The 16,595-nt window shown below is 34.6% G+C and overlaps 1 protein-coding gene across 1 annotated transcript; it reads right to left on the reverse strand.

Moving 5' to 3' along the window:
- Positions 1 to 9,773: 9,773 nt before the first annotated feature.
- LOC111455357 lies at positions 9,774 to 15,523 on the reverse strand. The gene is made up of 3 exons (XM_023096987.1): positions 15,354 to 15,523; positions 15,146 to 15,211; positions 9,774 to 10,085 (listed from the first exon to the last, which is right to left on the reverse strand). Exons 1-3 carry the CDS (start codon positions 15,399 to 15,401, stop codon positions 10,038 to 10,040), a joined length of 162 nt encoding a protein of 53 aa, XP_022952755.1. The 5' UTR covers positions 15,402 to 15,523; the 3' UTR covers positions 9,774 to 10,037.
- Between the last annotated feature and the right edge of the window lie 1,072 nt (positions 15,524 to 16,595).

Raw genomic sequence — 16,595 nt, forward strand, 5'->3', positions numbered from 1 at the left:
GGTTTAACACATTATATATAGGGGGGAATTTTGAAGTGAGACGGAAATGAAAAAGGGCATGAAGTTGGAGATAATTACGAGATTGGGATGTTCAAAATCTTGTTGCCAAGCCCATGTGAGGTGTAGCCTTAATCAGACAAAATGATTTAACGTGCAATTAGTTTACTAATCTCTTTTTTATTTCCTTAATTAAATATTATCTACAATATTTTATTATTTTTATTTTCTTAATTCAATATTTACCTATAAATTTTAAAAACGATAACTAATTCATTTATAAACTTTTTTTTAATCTAATCAGTCTTTTCTTGGCAGCGGACTTGCAATTGTGCAGCACTTACTTCTCACCAACACGTGAGTTAAGCCAATTCGTACACCCAAACAGCGTATGCTCGAGCCTCTGGCCCCGATTTAAGAAGAAGATTTTGAAAACGAGGTCAGAGAGATTTTCGAAAGAGAGTTTGAAAACGGTGTTATATAGCATGCAAGCAAAGATAACAACAACGACTTAGCAGTATATAACTATTCGGGTAAGGAGAAGTTGACAACTAGTCGTATCCCCCTATCATACATTTTGGGGCAGATTTTTTTTTAAATTTTTTATTTTTTAGTCTCATACTAATAAAGATAATTGGGACATACGAGTAAAGAAGGGATACATGAATAAACCGACGCGACATCTAAACGAGAGTAATTTTGATCATGTCTCAAAAAATGTCAGGATTAAACATAATTCAACTAATTAAAATATTTATTATTAAAAAAAAAGAGTAAATTTTAGCTCAAATGGATGAGTTTCTAAAATTAAAAATAAATAAATAAATAAAATCTTGTGAAAGATATGGTTTTATCATTTTTTTTTTAAATTTTACTTTATTATTATTGTTTTTATTTAATTTTTTTGCAAAATACTTTACCAATGGACCACAATATCTTACACTAAAATTCGTTCGCAAATCGAGGCATTTAATTCCAAATCTTTTTCTTTTATTTATCACCTTTTTTTTCAACCACATTAATATTATGGTTTGTATACTTTGATTATATATATATATATATATATATATATATATATATAATCTCGAGCTATAAAAATGTCAAATGAATTACTAAATTTACAACCTATTTGATACTTTTTATAATTCAACTTATTCGACATTTTTAAAAATTTAAGAATAAAATTAATGTTAATATTTGAATTTTTTTTATTTAATCCATATTATATATAAGATTTTAATTTAATTTATAAGACAGAGGTTCGAATAGAGCAAGAAATAGAATTGGGATCGAAAGTGTGTTATCATTGATATTCATAAACTTTAAATAGGATATAAGCTACCAACTAATACCTACCAATAACGCAAATATAAACTAATTAAATATGGAGAATAAAATAAAATATACTATAAATCAAATTATAAACATAATATATTCTCCAAATGTTTTATAAGAAATAATTTTTTATTTTTTAAATAACATAATAAAATTTTAAGGCATCATTGAATAAATAAATAATTTATAATATGATCCAAAATTTAATCTTTTAAATTTTATTTTTATTGATATATTTTCGTAATGAGAATACTAATGGAGATTGAAATTTAATATTTGGAAATGTTTGGGCCAAAATGTAAATAAACTATAAAATATAAGGATCGAATTTATCATCAAAGTTAAATATGCATTGAATGACTAGAAAGAAGGATAAATAAGTAATTCAACAAACAAAATGTGGTCCCCCAAGCATGGTCACAGATGCATCTAGAACTAAGGAGTTAGAGGATTTGAGTCAGATAAAAAGTAATAATAAAATAATAAATATATTTTTTCTATATAATTAACTAATTAAGTATTGAAAAAATTTGCTAAAATAAAAAATAAAAAATTTGGTTTAATTATTTAATTTTCATTTTCATTCTTTTCATAAATTTTAAATTTAGTCCTACGGTTATTTATTGTCGATTTTTATTTTAAAATATATATATATATTATATGAGTCATTTTATTATATTCAAATTGCATAAAAATTATTATTATTATTTACTTAATTTGGATGAAAATTAATTTTGAAAAGCTACATTTAAATTTATTGAGAATAAATTAATGAAAATCCAAATAAATGTATATAGTTTATTAAAAATAAGTTTAAATTTAAATTTATTAGACTCTAGATTTAAATATATATATATATATATATATATATTTAATAGAACCTTAAATTTTAAACCTTTGAATAGTCTGAGATGAATTTAATTTTCAATTTTTTGTTTAATAAGTTTTTAAATTTTTTTAATTGGTATGGAAATTTGAAAAGGAAAATTTAAAGAGAACAATATCTACTAGCGGTGGATGTGGGCTGTTAGAAATGGTATCAAAGCTAGACATTGAACGATGTGTCAACCTTCTTGTTGTTCCCTGAAAAGGGTAGACACGAGGCGGTGTGCGTAAGGACGCTGGCCCCAAAGGGGTGGATTTGGTGGCAGTCCCACATCGATTGGAGAAAGGAATGAGTGCCAGCAAGGACGCTGGCCCCAAAGGGAGGTGGATTGTGATGTCACTCATTGGTTGTAGAGGAGAACAAAACACCAATTATAATGGTGCGTAAACCTTCCCATAGCAGATCCATTTTAAAGCTTTGAGTAGAACCAAAGGCAAAGCTGAGGACAATATCGGTTGGATTCTCTTTCACTTATTTAACATAATATTTTTTAAATTGAAAATTAAATTGAAAATTAAAATGAAAATTTTTAATACAAAATTAAACTTTATAAATTTATTAGAAACAAAAATAGAAAATCAATTTTAAAAAATTTAGAAATTAAAAAGAGATTAAAAAAGAAAAAGAAAAAGAAATGGATAGAAAAGTTTGATTAGGTTAAGGTTGGGTGCATGGAGGCAAAGACATTTGAGAAAACAAAGCATGAATTCATAGTATGAGACAAAGTGTTTGGTAGACAGTAATCTCTCTATTAGCTTTAAATTAGCTTTCAAATCTCATCATATCAACCTTAATTAATGTTAATTCATGTTTTTTAGTTTCATTTCCATTGAATCTATCTTCTTCTTTTTCTTTTTTTTTTTCCTTCTCATCCACCACAAACAATGTTTGTGTTCGGGAGATGCACGGGTTGGCTGATGACCTGATCTAAAAATTGGTTCGGATTGCAGAAATCGAAATCCGAGCGAGAAAATCTCCATGTAATGACCCAAAAAAAAAAATTATCTCACATCAGGTATGTTGAGAAAGTGGGGAGTTGGATTCCACTATAAAACGGAAGTCCCTCATTCCACTTGAACGGTCGAAGAGTTGAAACTAGTAGGAAACGATCCTAACGTATCAAACCCAAGTCGGATTAGCCAAAATATTGTGGAACCCTTTGGAAATTGGCGCTGTTACACTCCAGTAGAAGATTTTGACCCATACTCGTTCTTTAAAGATTTTGAGCTCGATAAACATTATATATAATACTCAACATAATTCTTACGAACACAAATTTCAATACTATAACATAGCCTTTTGCACTTAAAAATTATTGAGGCAGGGCATAGTAAGGTGGGAATTTGAGCAGACCCTAAACCCTAAACCCTAAACCCCTCAGAGTCAAAGTCGAGAATATAATCTCCGTCCCAACGTCGTTTAGTTTACGGAGAGAAATCTCTCTCCACTCTCTCCCTCATTTTTCGTTAAAACAGAGTTTTTCCACCTCGTTTAGAGCTAATCCCCACGAGTTAAAGGACATAATCGTACTCATTTTCTTAAAATCAAAGTTTTAGATCTCCATCCGGCGTTGGTAAATAAGAATTATACAATTATTACTATTTTTCAAAAATAAATATATTAAAAAAAACAACAAACAAATAAGATTTGAGAGAGATTATGGTTTGTTTGTGCAGTTGAAAAAACCCACATGATCTCAAACCTCTGACCAAACTGTTGGACTTTATGTTATGTTTTTTTCATTAATTTATGTATTTTTGTATGGTTTGCAAACTGCCATTGCCAATATTCAAACTATATGTTCCAAACACAATGTGGATTCCATCATTAAATACTCTCAATATTCTTTTAACTTCGCCTTATAAAACTATGTTTCTTTCGAGCTATTTGTCTTCCAACTTGTTTTTTATAAATAATTTTAAGATTAAATGTTCGTGTTTTTTTATTTATTTAAGATTTGTTCGTTAGATGAGTTACATATACATTAATACCATGTTATGAATGAATAGATCGATATCGTCGAGTTAGTGCAGCTCGAGGAGAAGATAAATAGTTTGTCTCCTCGAGAAAAGGGCTAAAAGGGCTTGACTGAGTACGGGTAAGAGTGTTCGTGGATTGAATTAGTTTGGGTTGAGACATTTTTTCTTGACCAAACACAATTGTTCGGATCATAAATTTAACCGCCCAAGTCCACCGCTAGCATATATGCTTTGTTTTTTTCCGTTACGTATCGTCGTTAGCCTCACTGTAATGACCCGGAACAAGAAAAAGAAAAAGAAAAAGAAAAAACTCATCGTCGAAAAACCCATGAGTTTTCCGGCGATCGCCAAGTTTCGCAGATCCTACACGAAACGACAACCGCACCCCGTTCAGCTTTCAACTCACGACTCCCAAAACAGCTCAGAATACTTGTAAACAGAGAAAAGAAAGAAAATACGAGAGAGAGATTTCGAATAATGTCGGTGAGTTTTCATTGTGATGTCCCACATTCGTTGAGTAGAAGAACAAAACATCATTTATAAGGGTCTGGAAATATTCCGTGTTTTAAAACCTTGAAGGAAAGCCTGAAAGGGAAAACCTAAAGATGACAATATCTGCTAGCGGTGGATCTGGGCCGTTAGACTCACGGTTTTAAAACGCATGTACTAGGGAGGGGTTTCCATGCACGTATAAAAAATGTTTTATTCTCCTCTCAAATCGATGTGTGATATCAGCCCGACACCAAACGGTGTGCCAACAAATATAAAAACAACGTCCTTCAATTATCATTTTTTTAAAATGTTACGTTATAAACCATAGGAATAAATTTCGAAACAACAATCTATAAAGGAATGATATTGTTGTCTATCAATTCGAGTTAAATTTAAATTCGGCCATGTGGGTTTAGACTTAAAATATCGAACATTTTCGTATTTAAAAAATGGTTGTCTCGACATATAACTACACATGCATCTCAACTATATATTAAGATTCAATGGATTCTTAAAACGATTATATGAGTTAATATGTTGGATAAAATTAATAAAAATAATTCTTATAGTCAAATTTGGACGAGAACCATCTATCGACTCCTCATAGATTATCGACATTTCATCGTTTTATTTTTTAAAAAACAAAATAATTATTAGCTGGTATAAGTCAAAGTCGGGTAATAATTGAATCCAATTCAAATTATCGTTCTCTCAATTGTTTAACATTACGGTGCCACATTAAATAACGATCGTGATCAGATTTTTATAATCATTTTCGTCTAATGTGTATCTTAATGCTCGACAGTAGGGTACGATAGCCCTTACGTGAGGATTATATTTCTCTCGTCCAGAAACAACTACGGAGATGGTGATTGGACCACTGACAAGTAGCTCGATGGAGAAACGAGCTACATTACACGTGTAAGGTGTGGAATTCATCTAATTTTACCTAACAGAATGAGGACCAGACGGTCTAGGTTAGTTCGTTCGATAGTCATTATCTGGTTAAATGAAGTATTAGCAAAGAATCTGTAAATATAATCGTCGTGTACTAACCCTAATTCACCCGAGAAAATTTTACACGATTATTTCATAGACGTTTCCCGAGTTATAAATTTCGATACAATTATTTTAACTAACCCATTAGAAAAAAAATAAAAAAATAATAGAAAATCAAACAGATCTAAAGCAATTTTTTTTTAGTAATTATTAATTTTCAGAGTTAAAAATTAAGCATTAAAAAAGACAAATAAATTATTTTTTTTTTCTTGTTTTCCTTTTTTGATAACTCCCACGATGTCTTGTCTGCATAGGTTCTTGTTTTTAACCTAACAAAAAAAAATTAATTATTTTTAATAAAATTATTATTATTATTATTATTTATTTTTGAAGATTTAGGGAATATACGATGGGGCCAAGCTTCATTTAGATCTAACTAATTTTAAATAATATTAATAATTTTTTAAAAAATTTGTTAATTACTTTAATTATTTTAATTAATTATCCTAAAGTGGTTCTTAATTCATGAACCGTTTAAATTTTATTGAGGCACCTAATTAAGGGAATATCACTAATCATAATTAAGACTACTTAATTAGTGACATGTTAATCATCATCCTTGTAATGTTCTTCAAAATGTTTGAACATGATTAGGTGTATAATTTTGATTTGGTTCTAATTTAAAAACATTAAATGTATAATAAATTTTTGGTTAAACTGGTCCAATGATTATCTTGAACAGTTCTATGCAGACTGGACTGGCGTCCCGGGATTATCCCTCTGTGACCGTGTAGCTCCCGGGTAATCTTTCGTCTCGACCGGTGGTTAACAATCACTTAAAGAATGAAGAATGTGATGAATATAAAAATAATCAGTAAGCAATCTAATTGTAGGTTCACGTAACATGTCACAGTAGATTACCTCAGACTTTTATCTAGGCTCTAAGAAGCTCAAGCCTAATCTTTACGAGCCCAATTTTATCTTGAACAGTTCTATGCAGATAGGATTGGCGTCCCGAGATGACTTCTTTGTGACCGTGTAGCTATCGAGCAATCTTCTGTCTTGATCGGTGGTCAACAGTCACCTAAAGAATGAAGAATGAGATGAATATAAAAATAATCAGTAAGCAATCTAATTGTAGGTTCACGTAACATGTCACAGTAGATTACCTCAGACTTTTATCTAGGCTCTAAGAAGCTCAAGCCTAATCTTTACGAGCCCAATTTTATCTTGAACAGTTCTATGCAGATAGGATTGGCGTCCCGAGATGACTTCTTTGTGACCGTGTAGCTGTCGAGCAATCTTCTGTCTTGATCGGTGGTCAACAGTCAGTCACCTAAAGAATGAATAATGAGATGAATATAAAAATAATCAGTAAGCAATCTAATTGTAGGTTCTCGTAACATGTCACACTAGATTACCTCAGACTTTTATCTAGGCTCTGAGAAGCTCAGGTCTAATCTTTACGAGCCCAATTTTACCCTTGAACAGTTCTACTACAATGCATTACTACACACGTTTTTTTTTTATTTTATATTAACTTCACTACTTACATTCATGTGGTTAGGAGATCGAAAATCGATCTTTGAGATGGTAATTAGTGTATTATTCTCTAAATTATGCTCGGGTTAACCATAAATTAAAAGGAAAAAATTCAATACACCAAATCATTATCAAATTAGAACTTCATTTACGAATCTTGGTAATAAATAAAACCCACGATTTTTTCGGAAGAACAGATCGTTCCAGCTCGATAACGTCGAGAATTCTTGGTTTCTCACTCCCGGTTTATAAGAACAAAAGCTATGAAACACATCACATTGAAGCATATAAAAACACCAAAAGACACAAAGTTGATGAAATGGTAGACAACCATAATGGAGAGGGTGAAGTTTAGAGATTTTGTTGCTATCAAAGCAAGGTTGTGTTTGAGACATTGCAATTTATTGAAATTTTTAATCAAATCCTAATGATTTTGGGATCATGCCATTCAAACCCCAAGGCTGTTTCAGACAAATCTAAAGCAAACAGACCACTCTCATAAATATTTGATTCATTTTGCTTATTTCCACCCCTTAAAACCCTTTAAATTATTAGGTGAATCATTACGTGATACACGTTCGTGATCTTGTAATATTTGGATAAATAATGAGTATTTGATTCAGAATGAGAGTGATTCTATGGATAGAATTGTTGAGAGAGTCTTAAAAGAATTGGAGTTGATATTTATATAAACTAAGTGTAAAGTGTAGCTTCGTTTTCCGTGCTTAGTCATAGAAACTCTAAAATTAAACGGGTTTTGCTTTGAAGGAATTCTATGTTGGGTGACAATCTTTAGAGGATTTTCCTAGAAAGTATGCCGAAAGGATTTGTGTTGGCCTGTGCGGATAGTTTTCACTCTTAGAAGCACTTATAGTGAGATCCCATATCGATTGGAGAGAGGAACGAGTGGTAGCGGGAACGCTGCGTCTCGAAGGGAGGTAGATTGTGAGATCCCACGTTGGTTGGAGAGAGGAACGAAGGAAAATTCTCCCGAGTAGACGCATTTTAAAACCTTGCGAGCGAAAGGAAAAGCCCAAAAAGGACAATATCTATTAGTAGTGGGGTTAGGCAGTTGCATACAGAGAAGTAGGCAACAACATGACCATGTCATAAGAGATACACTAGAAAGTTAAGGTCATCATGTGTCAAATCTAAATTTCAAGTCTTGATTCGGTTCTTAAGCACAGAGCGATACAGATCTATCTAGTAAACACCTATAAACAAGTAGATAGCATAACTGTGTCAAGCGTTACATATCTATTTAATAAGCAATACAATACAAATAGGTTTGTAGATCTCAAGGATTAAACCAAATTTAAAGCTCCTCATGAACATAATCTACCAAATTTATTTTGTTGGTGCACTTAATGATGGCGGATTTGATATAATTAGGTATCATTAAGATCTGTTAATGCTGGATTTTAGTTCTCCCATGGGATGCATTAAGAGGCATGCGCAGCAGCTTTATTGGAACTCATACAAATCAATTACGAAAAATCACAAAGCTCAACAAACCTCTTGTATTCAATTGGAACTCATAGATTTTGAAGTTTGAAAATATCTGAAAGGCCCCTAAATTTTCATTTAAAATTTACAAATAAAATAGATTTATTCTTTTTAATTTCGCATATATTAGAAATTCAAAAACTTAATGGACATTATCCGAAGAACATACTTCCACGTAAATAGAAAGTTTAGGAATCACATTTTTAAAAGTTCATAAACCAAATAGATACAAACTTAAAAGTTTGAGACCAACCTTATAATTTTCTACCTTAAATGTTCTTAAATAACAAATCTATTTTAGTTGGAATGCACATATAACATTACAAAAGAATGAGAGATTTAGTCTAAGATCCTACATTGGTTGGAGAGGGAAACGAATCATTCTTTATAAAGGTGTGAAAACATCTCCCTAGTTTTAAACGCTACCCACAATACGTAACAGGCAAAAGCAGACGATATCTACTGGCGGTGGGCTTGCGTTGTTATAAATAGTATCAAAGTCTGGTGTGCCAGCAAGGACACTGGCCCCTAAAGGGGTGAATTGTGAGATCTCACATCAATTGTAGAGGAGAACGAAGCATTACTTATAAAAGGTGTAACAACCTCTTCCTAGTAGATACATTTAAAACCGTGAGGCTGACAGTGATACGTAACTAGTTAGACTATATTTAATTGAAAATCTAATTTAATGGTGAGTAACGTGGGAGAGGAGAACCAAGCATTCCAAATAAGGGTGTGGAAAACTCCTCCTGGTTTTGGAAACCCATAGTAAAAGGTCTAGATTGACAAGATTCGTGTATGTACTAGCGATTATGAAATTGCACTCACCTATATATATAACGTGAAATAATTGCAAAGAATAATAAAGAGTGTAGCTAGACTATCGGAACCCGAGTAAAACCAATGATGAGATAAGCTCAAATGAGATAGATGATAAACGAGAGACTATTATTCATCCTTGACAATATGGATTACCAATAGCCTTATACCTGATGAGCATAACAAAAATGAAATAACACAACACCTACAACAAGGAAGATGACAAACAAATTATTGATTTCAATCAAAGAAAGGAATCATGATCAGACAGTCCTCTCATCCATCCATCCATCAAAACTAATTGTAACTCAAATATGGTCCTTAAGATCGAGGTTAGATACATCTACATGACTCCTCAATGAAATATAGAGCCATCTAATGCAACATGGAACGAAAGAGTGTTCAGTAAAAATAGATTTATTTCCCTTTAAAATTCAACCGGTGCGTCAATTTTGATGCTGATAAGAATCATCAGCCATACCTCAGTGATGAGCCTTTGCTTCAGCTTTCTTGTGAGATTTTGCCTTCGCCTGTGGTGATAAAATAGGAATTGAAGCATAATTCTAAAATCAGACAGGTGCATTTAGAATGGCCCCAAGAGATAGCGATAAATAACATGAGATTTGTAGATCATAATGATTATAAGTTAATCTGAAATTGAACAGGAATGTCACTAGAAATGTGTGAATAAATCATATAGTCGTCATTGAGTATAGTGATGGAAATTAACACACCTTTGATAGCCCATTTAAAACAATTAATCCTTTCATGGCATTAGACATTTGGACCAATGTACTTTTAAAAATTGTAACAATTCCCTCAGTTAAAAATTTCATCTTCCTCCGGCAGTTCACATTTGCTTCCACTCTTCTTTTGAAATCTTCAATTCTACAGTGGGTTTAATTTCTCCCATTTGAAGTTTGAGAGCAGAAGTATTTGTTACTAGAAGAGAACAATGTCCAATCCAGAAATTTCTTTAAACATTTTGATTGGGAAGGATGAAAGCAGGTGAACTTTCATTGAAGTATTTGCAGACAATTCCAAAACCTGCAGAGATTTTCTGAGCCTTTTACACTGGAGCGAAGGGAATCGAAAGATCTGGGAAGCTACTGTTGGATTTCAAATAATCGGCCGGGAAATCCTTTATTTTCGGTGAGAGGAAATTGTCGACAACAGGTTGTTAGAAGGAAAATAAAATGCGTAAAATAAGAAGAGAGAGAATGATGAAATTTTGGCTTCCCCTTTAATTCAGGTTGTGAAAATATTCTGAACAGATTCCCTATTTAAATATAACCTATCCTAAAAATTGCTGGAGAGTGGCCAACTGAATCTGTGCCACTTCCTCCTAAATTGCCGTCTAAAACTTAGTTAATCCATTCGACGTGTTTGTCAAATGGTAAAACGGAGAATGAAGGTAATCGTGTGAATCTAAATAAGGAAAAATCAGGTTTTATCTAACAATCTCCTCCTAAAACCTGTGGTACATCTACCTTATTTCGTTTCAACTCCGTTTTGAGCCCTATGGCTCGATGTCCCTGGCGGCATGTCCTCCAGACTCCACGTCTTGTTCGGCTGTCTCTTCTTCGAGTTGGCGTGCCGCCAGTCCAGGTGGTTCACCTCTTCCTAATAGGTCTTTCCATCTTCCGATACCTAGCCGAGAGGTTGACTGGTTGCTCTATCGCCAGCTTTAGGATGTAAAGGCGGTTTGCCGTGCACCGAACTTGCGTGAGCAACCGCCGTCGATCATCGCGGATCCTAAGTAGCCCGCGTTTGATGGAAATGTGGCAGCCGGCCTTATCGAGTTGACCCAGGCTCACAATATTAGCCTTGAGTCTCGGGATGAAGTAGACGCCGGTCAGCTTGTGATGATTGCCTCCCTTGCCGACGAACAGGACGGTGCCGTGCCCTTCGATCTCGACGACAGAGCCGTCGCCGAGTTTCACCGTCCCGCGAATCCCCGAGTCAAGCTCGGAGAACGCAGACTTGGCCCCAGTCATATGGTTTGTTGCCCCCGTGTCGAGGACCCATTGTTGGTGCTCTTGCTGCTCACCTCTTTTACTTATTTGAGCGAACATTCGCTCCTCCTTCAGTTGAATTGGCTCCCCAGCCGGTGCCTTTGTTATGCACAATTGGAGCTCTTCCTCGGGTTTACGCTCACCGGAGAAGTTATGCCGTCGTCGATTACCTCTGTGGATTTGGGGAGCTCTTCCTCGGGATTAAGGACGCCAGGTAGGACTGACGCAGTCACCATGAAAAGGGCCGGCTCGTCCTCCTCGGATTGAGCCACATGGGCCTTCTCGGTTGTCTCCTTGTTCCTGAGCTTGCTCCAACAATTCTTGCTCAAGTGACCTCTCTTCCCACAGTACGAGCACTTGATTGGCCCGTCATCAGTCGGCTCCTCCTTTTGATCCGCCTCTTTCTCGCGCATGCGCCGGCGAGATTTCCACGGCTTCTTACCGCCTTTGCGGCTGGAGGGCCCATTGCTCTCGCCGGTTTCATCACGGAGCTTTAGGCGTGCAAGTTATTCCTCCTCAGTGAGGAGTAGACGACCCTCCTTGTCGACAGCTGAAATAGTATTTTTCTTCCGCTGCTCGACGTTACGCAGTCTTCCGGTCACCTCTTCCACCGTTAGGTCGTTCATGTCAAGCAATGTCTCGATTGAAATCGCGACTTGCTCGAGGTGATCGGGGATGACCTGCAGCATCTTCTTCACGATTTCTGTCTCGCTGATGCTGCCACCAAGTGTGGTGATGCTGTTGGCGAGCCCCGTGATCCGCATTGAAAAATCATCGACGGATTCGCCATCCTTAAAAGCGGATCTCCGAGAGCTCCTTCCGCAGCTGCTCAATCGTTTCTCCTTCCTCTGGCTCGATAGCATGCCTAACCCTTGCGGTAGGTTGACGCGCATCAACAAGGTCCACACTCGTTATAGTTGGACCTTGTTAATATCGCATACTGAACCACGGCGGTCGTTGTCTCCCTGATCACTCGCTCAACGACAACTCGACGCCCGTCATCACGGCGTCGGCCACGGCCTCTTCGTGGTGGTGATGGAGATACCAGCACTTGGCGACGTGGAGGAGTGAGCGAGCCTGCTCGAGATGGACCCCACGATGTGTTTATTTTTGCACTTTGCATTTTCTTCTACTTGAACCTGAGACCTATGTGTTGTTAGGTCGACGCTCTAGCCACTTGAGCTATTCAACTTGATTGTTGATAGGTTGGCTCCTCCGCAATGATATACACCGATGGCTTCAACCGGGCTCTGATACCACTTGTTGGATTTCAAATAATCGGCCGGGAAATCCTTTATTTTCGGTGAGAGGAAATTGTCGACAACAGGTTGTTAGAAGGAAAATAAAATGAGTAAAATAAGAAGAGAGAGAATGATGAAATTTTGACTGCCCCCTCCAATTCAGGTTGTGAAAATATTCTGAACAGATTTCCTATTTAAATATAACCTATCCTAAAAATTGCTAGAGAGTGGCACAGTGTGCCACTTCCTCCTAAATTGCCGTCTAAAACTTAGTTAATCCACCATTCGACGTGTTTGTCAAATGGTAAAACGGAGGATGAAGGTAATCGTGTGAATCTAAATAAGGAAAAATCAGGTTTTATCTAACAGCTACTGTACTGTAAAGGCTCAGAATCCCCAAACTTCATGTGTCAAGGAAGAGATTATCAATTGTATCATAGCTCTCCACTTCCAAGGTGATTGTTTTGCAAGGTTTTCAACAAAAAAAAAAAAAAAAAAAAAAAAAAAAACTGCATTCACCCAAAAAGACGAAGCACCAATGTAGGGTAGTCCAATTGAAGAAATCAAACACACAGCCCACAAAAGTCTGCTGCATGCACCACCACTTCATCCTTTCGTCTCACAATACCCACCCTTGAAATCAAACCCACCAAATAATTGAAGAAATTTGAAAGAAGAGGGGAAGCAAATGATGGGAATGGAAGAGAAAGTTAACGAAAGTGTTGGAGGATGGCAGAAATTTTAACGAAGGGACTAAATGGTTACCTAAATTGTTACTTTTATGAAAATTTGAGAACCAATGGTGATTTTTTAGCCTTTAATATATTTATCAACTATGTTGTAAAGCATAAATAGTTGCTCCAAGAAAAATGTTTAAAATTTAAATTTCAAAATGATAAATTAATGATAATCTGTGATGAAATAATCAAAATAAACAATGGAACAAATTGCAATCAGAAAACGCATCAATTGCATCATAAATAATAGTTATCACAAAGAAAATCCTAATTCTAAGGAATCGATACTCTAGATCAGAATCTTTTTTTTAAGAGACAATTTCATTGGTGAGTAAAATTTACAAGGGGGATGTATAATCCATGATGTTTACAAAAGACCTTCCCAATTTGCAATGAGGGAGGTATAACTATAGAAAGTAAAAATATTAGACAGTTTACACCAAGATATAGCTTGGTAAACAACATTGTCGAAAAGTTCTGTGTAGGTCTGTATCGTTTCTACAAATATTCTCTGATTTCTTTCTTTCCACAGATTCCAAAAGAAAGTCATGATGAGGTTTTTCCATAATAGGGCTTTTGCATTTTTGAAAGGGTGGTAAGTTAAGGCCATATCCAATTTTTTTTTTTTTTTTCAAGAATAGTGAAGACAGTATTTTAAAAAAAATAAATAAATGACTATCTGTATTTATCAGGCACTTGAAATGGAATTGGAGGATCCATGAGATTATTAGATGCCTTTTTCCTTCTTTAGGACTCTTCTTCCATAGTAGGGCACATACTTGGAACAAAATGCAAGAAAGAACAAAAAAAAAAGATCCGAACTCCTCTTTATCCCCTTCTTAGAGTCTTCTTCATTAAAAAGAGATCGTGACTTTAGAACTCCTTTTACCAGCAAGCGCTTATGTTTCTAATTTGAGGAACTTCTGTTTTCAAGGTATGGGTTTCATAAACAAAAGTAAGAGCTGCTTCGGGTCGGGTCATCTTGATGGAAGGTGAAAGAATTCAGCGAATTGTAGAAGAGAACTTGTCAAATCTACCAGAGACGGTTGATGGCATTAAGTTTGAGTTTTGGGACATTTTCTAAGAAGCTATGTACAATTCCATAGTGGTTATCGGTCCTGGTCATCTTTGCCGTTTATTTTACAACTAAGCAGCCATATACAATTCCATAACTCGTTGTAAAGATAAAATTCCTCAAGGCATATTTGAATAAACTTAAAGGTCAAGGGTAAAAGTGAAACTTTTTGTTTGAAACTAATCTTAAAGCTCAGAGGCATTTCAAATAACAAAGCCTCGAAAAAGCATTCCGCTAAAAGAATGAACATGAATTTGATGGATAACAAAGTAGTTCTCCAGAAATTTAAATTTTGGTCCAAAAAGAAACATATGAACATGGCATTAAAAGAACATTCTACATCTAGAATCCGATGAATACATAGCAGGTGGCACTATGATGCTCTTGGCAGAAATGAGCAATCGGAAATGAAAATTTAGAGATACTACCATTCAAGCCACAAATGCAATTCCAAATCAACGAGCCAAAGTTTTGCAGCGGAAAACTAGAAAGTACGAAAAGAAGGAAATGCAAGCAACAAACCTGAAGGTACTTGAGCTTGAGGCTTCCGTAGACAAGTCCAACAGAAAACGCCGAAGCACGAGCAACCTGCCAAGACTCAAGAACATTGAATATGATAAACTATTTCCATTATTGAATCTAAAATCAGATTCGGATACAGCATTCTCAACATATGATATTCTTCCTAATCTCCAGTACAAATTTTTCACGGAAAACAACAAAAACTCACCAAAGCGAGGGTGCTGGTTCCAGAATAGGGCCCTGGAGGAAGCGTCATCGAAGGATTTTCCAAAGGCGAATTAGAGAAGACGAAAGAGTTCGGTAGAACCAGAAGCCGATTATGAGAAAGTGAGGAGCCCTAGGAATTTGGAGGGCTGCAGATTAAGCTAAACGAGCCTAAAGTCCATGACAGTTCGTCGGGGGTTTTAATCCAGTGCGCTCAAGTGTACGCTATTTTTTCATGTTTTTTCATTTTTAATTACAAATTGAACACATTTTATAAATTTTATATTTAATACAAATAATACTTTCTCTCCAAAAGACCTCATACCAATGGAGATAGTATTCCCCACTTATAAACTCATGATCTTCCTCTAAATTAACTAACGTGGGACTCACTCCTAATAATCCTCAACAATCCTCCCCTCGAACAAAGTACACTATAAGCCTTCCTTGAGGCTTATGTAGCACTCGAATAGTCTTCCCTTAATCGAGGCTCAACTCCATTCTCTGGAGCCTCGAACAAAGTACACCCTTTGTTTGACACTCTAGTCACTTTTGACTACACCTTCGAGACTCACAATTATTTGTTCAATATTTGAGGATTCTATTGACATGGTTAAGTTTAAGACATGGCTCTGATACTATGTTAGACGAACACGACTCTCCACAATGTTTTGATATTGTCCACTTTGAGCATAAGCTCTCATGACTTTGTTTTGGGCAGCTTAAATGGGCATTGATATTGTCCACTTTGAGCATAAGCTCTCGTGGCTTTGTTTTGGGCAGCCTAAGTTTCCCCACTTCCTGGTTCTAGTATTTTAAAATAAATTTAAAATTTTATAATCCTAAGTTTTTTAAAAAATTTATTTTTACCTTAGTTCAATTCTATTTATACGAGTAAATTTATAATTTTATTCTATTTTAGTTATAAACTTTTAAAACGTCTATTTTAATTTATAAATTATTAAAATATTACTTGCCTCACTAACTTGAAATCATGCTCATAATTCTATTTTTTTAAATAAATTTATTAAATTTTTTAATAAGATCGTACTCAAAACCATTTCATTATTTTACTAAAATCAAAATAAATGAATAAATAAATAATAGACACTCTCAAAAATTAAAAGTAAAATGAACCATTTGAAATTTTAAAAATAAAATAGAATAAATTTAAAAGTTTAAGCAAAAAAAAAAAAAATAATAATAATAATAATAATAATCCTATTGGAATTAAAATAAATATATG

The sequence above is a fragment of the Cucurbita moschata genome, unplaced genomic scaffold (assembly GCF_002738365.1).
Source record: "Cucurbita moschata cultivar Rifu unplaced genomic scaffold, Cmos_1.0 Cmo_Scf00017, whole genome shotgun sequence".
Lineage (NCBI taxonomy): Eukaryota > Viridiplantae > Streptophyta > Magnoliopsida > Cucurbitales > Cucurbitaceae > Cucurbita > Cucurbita moschata.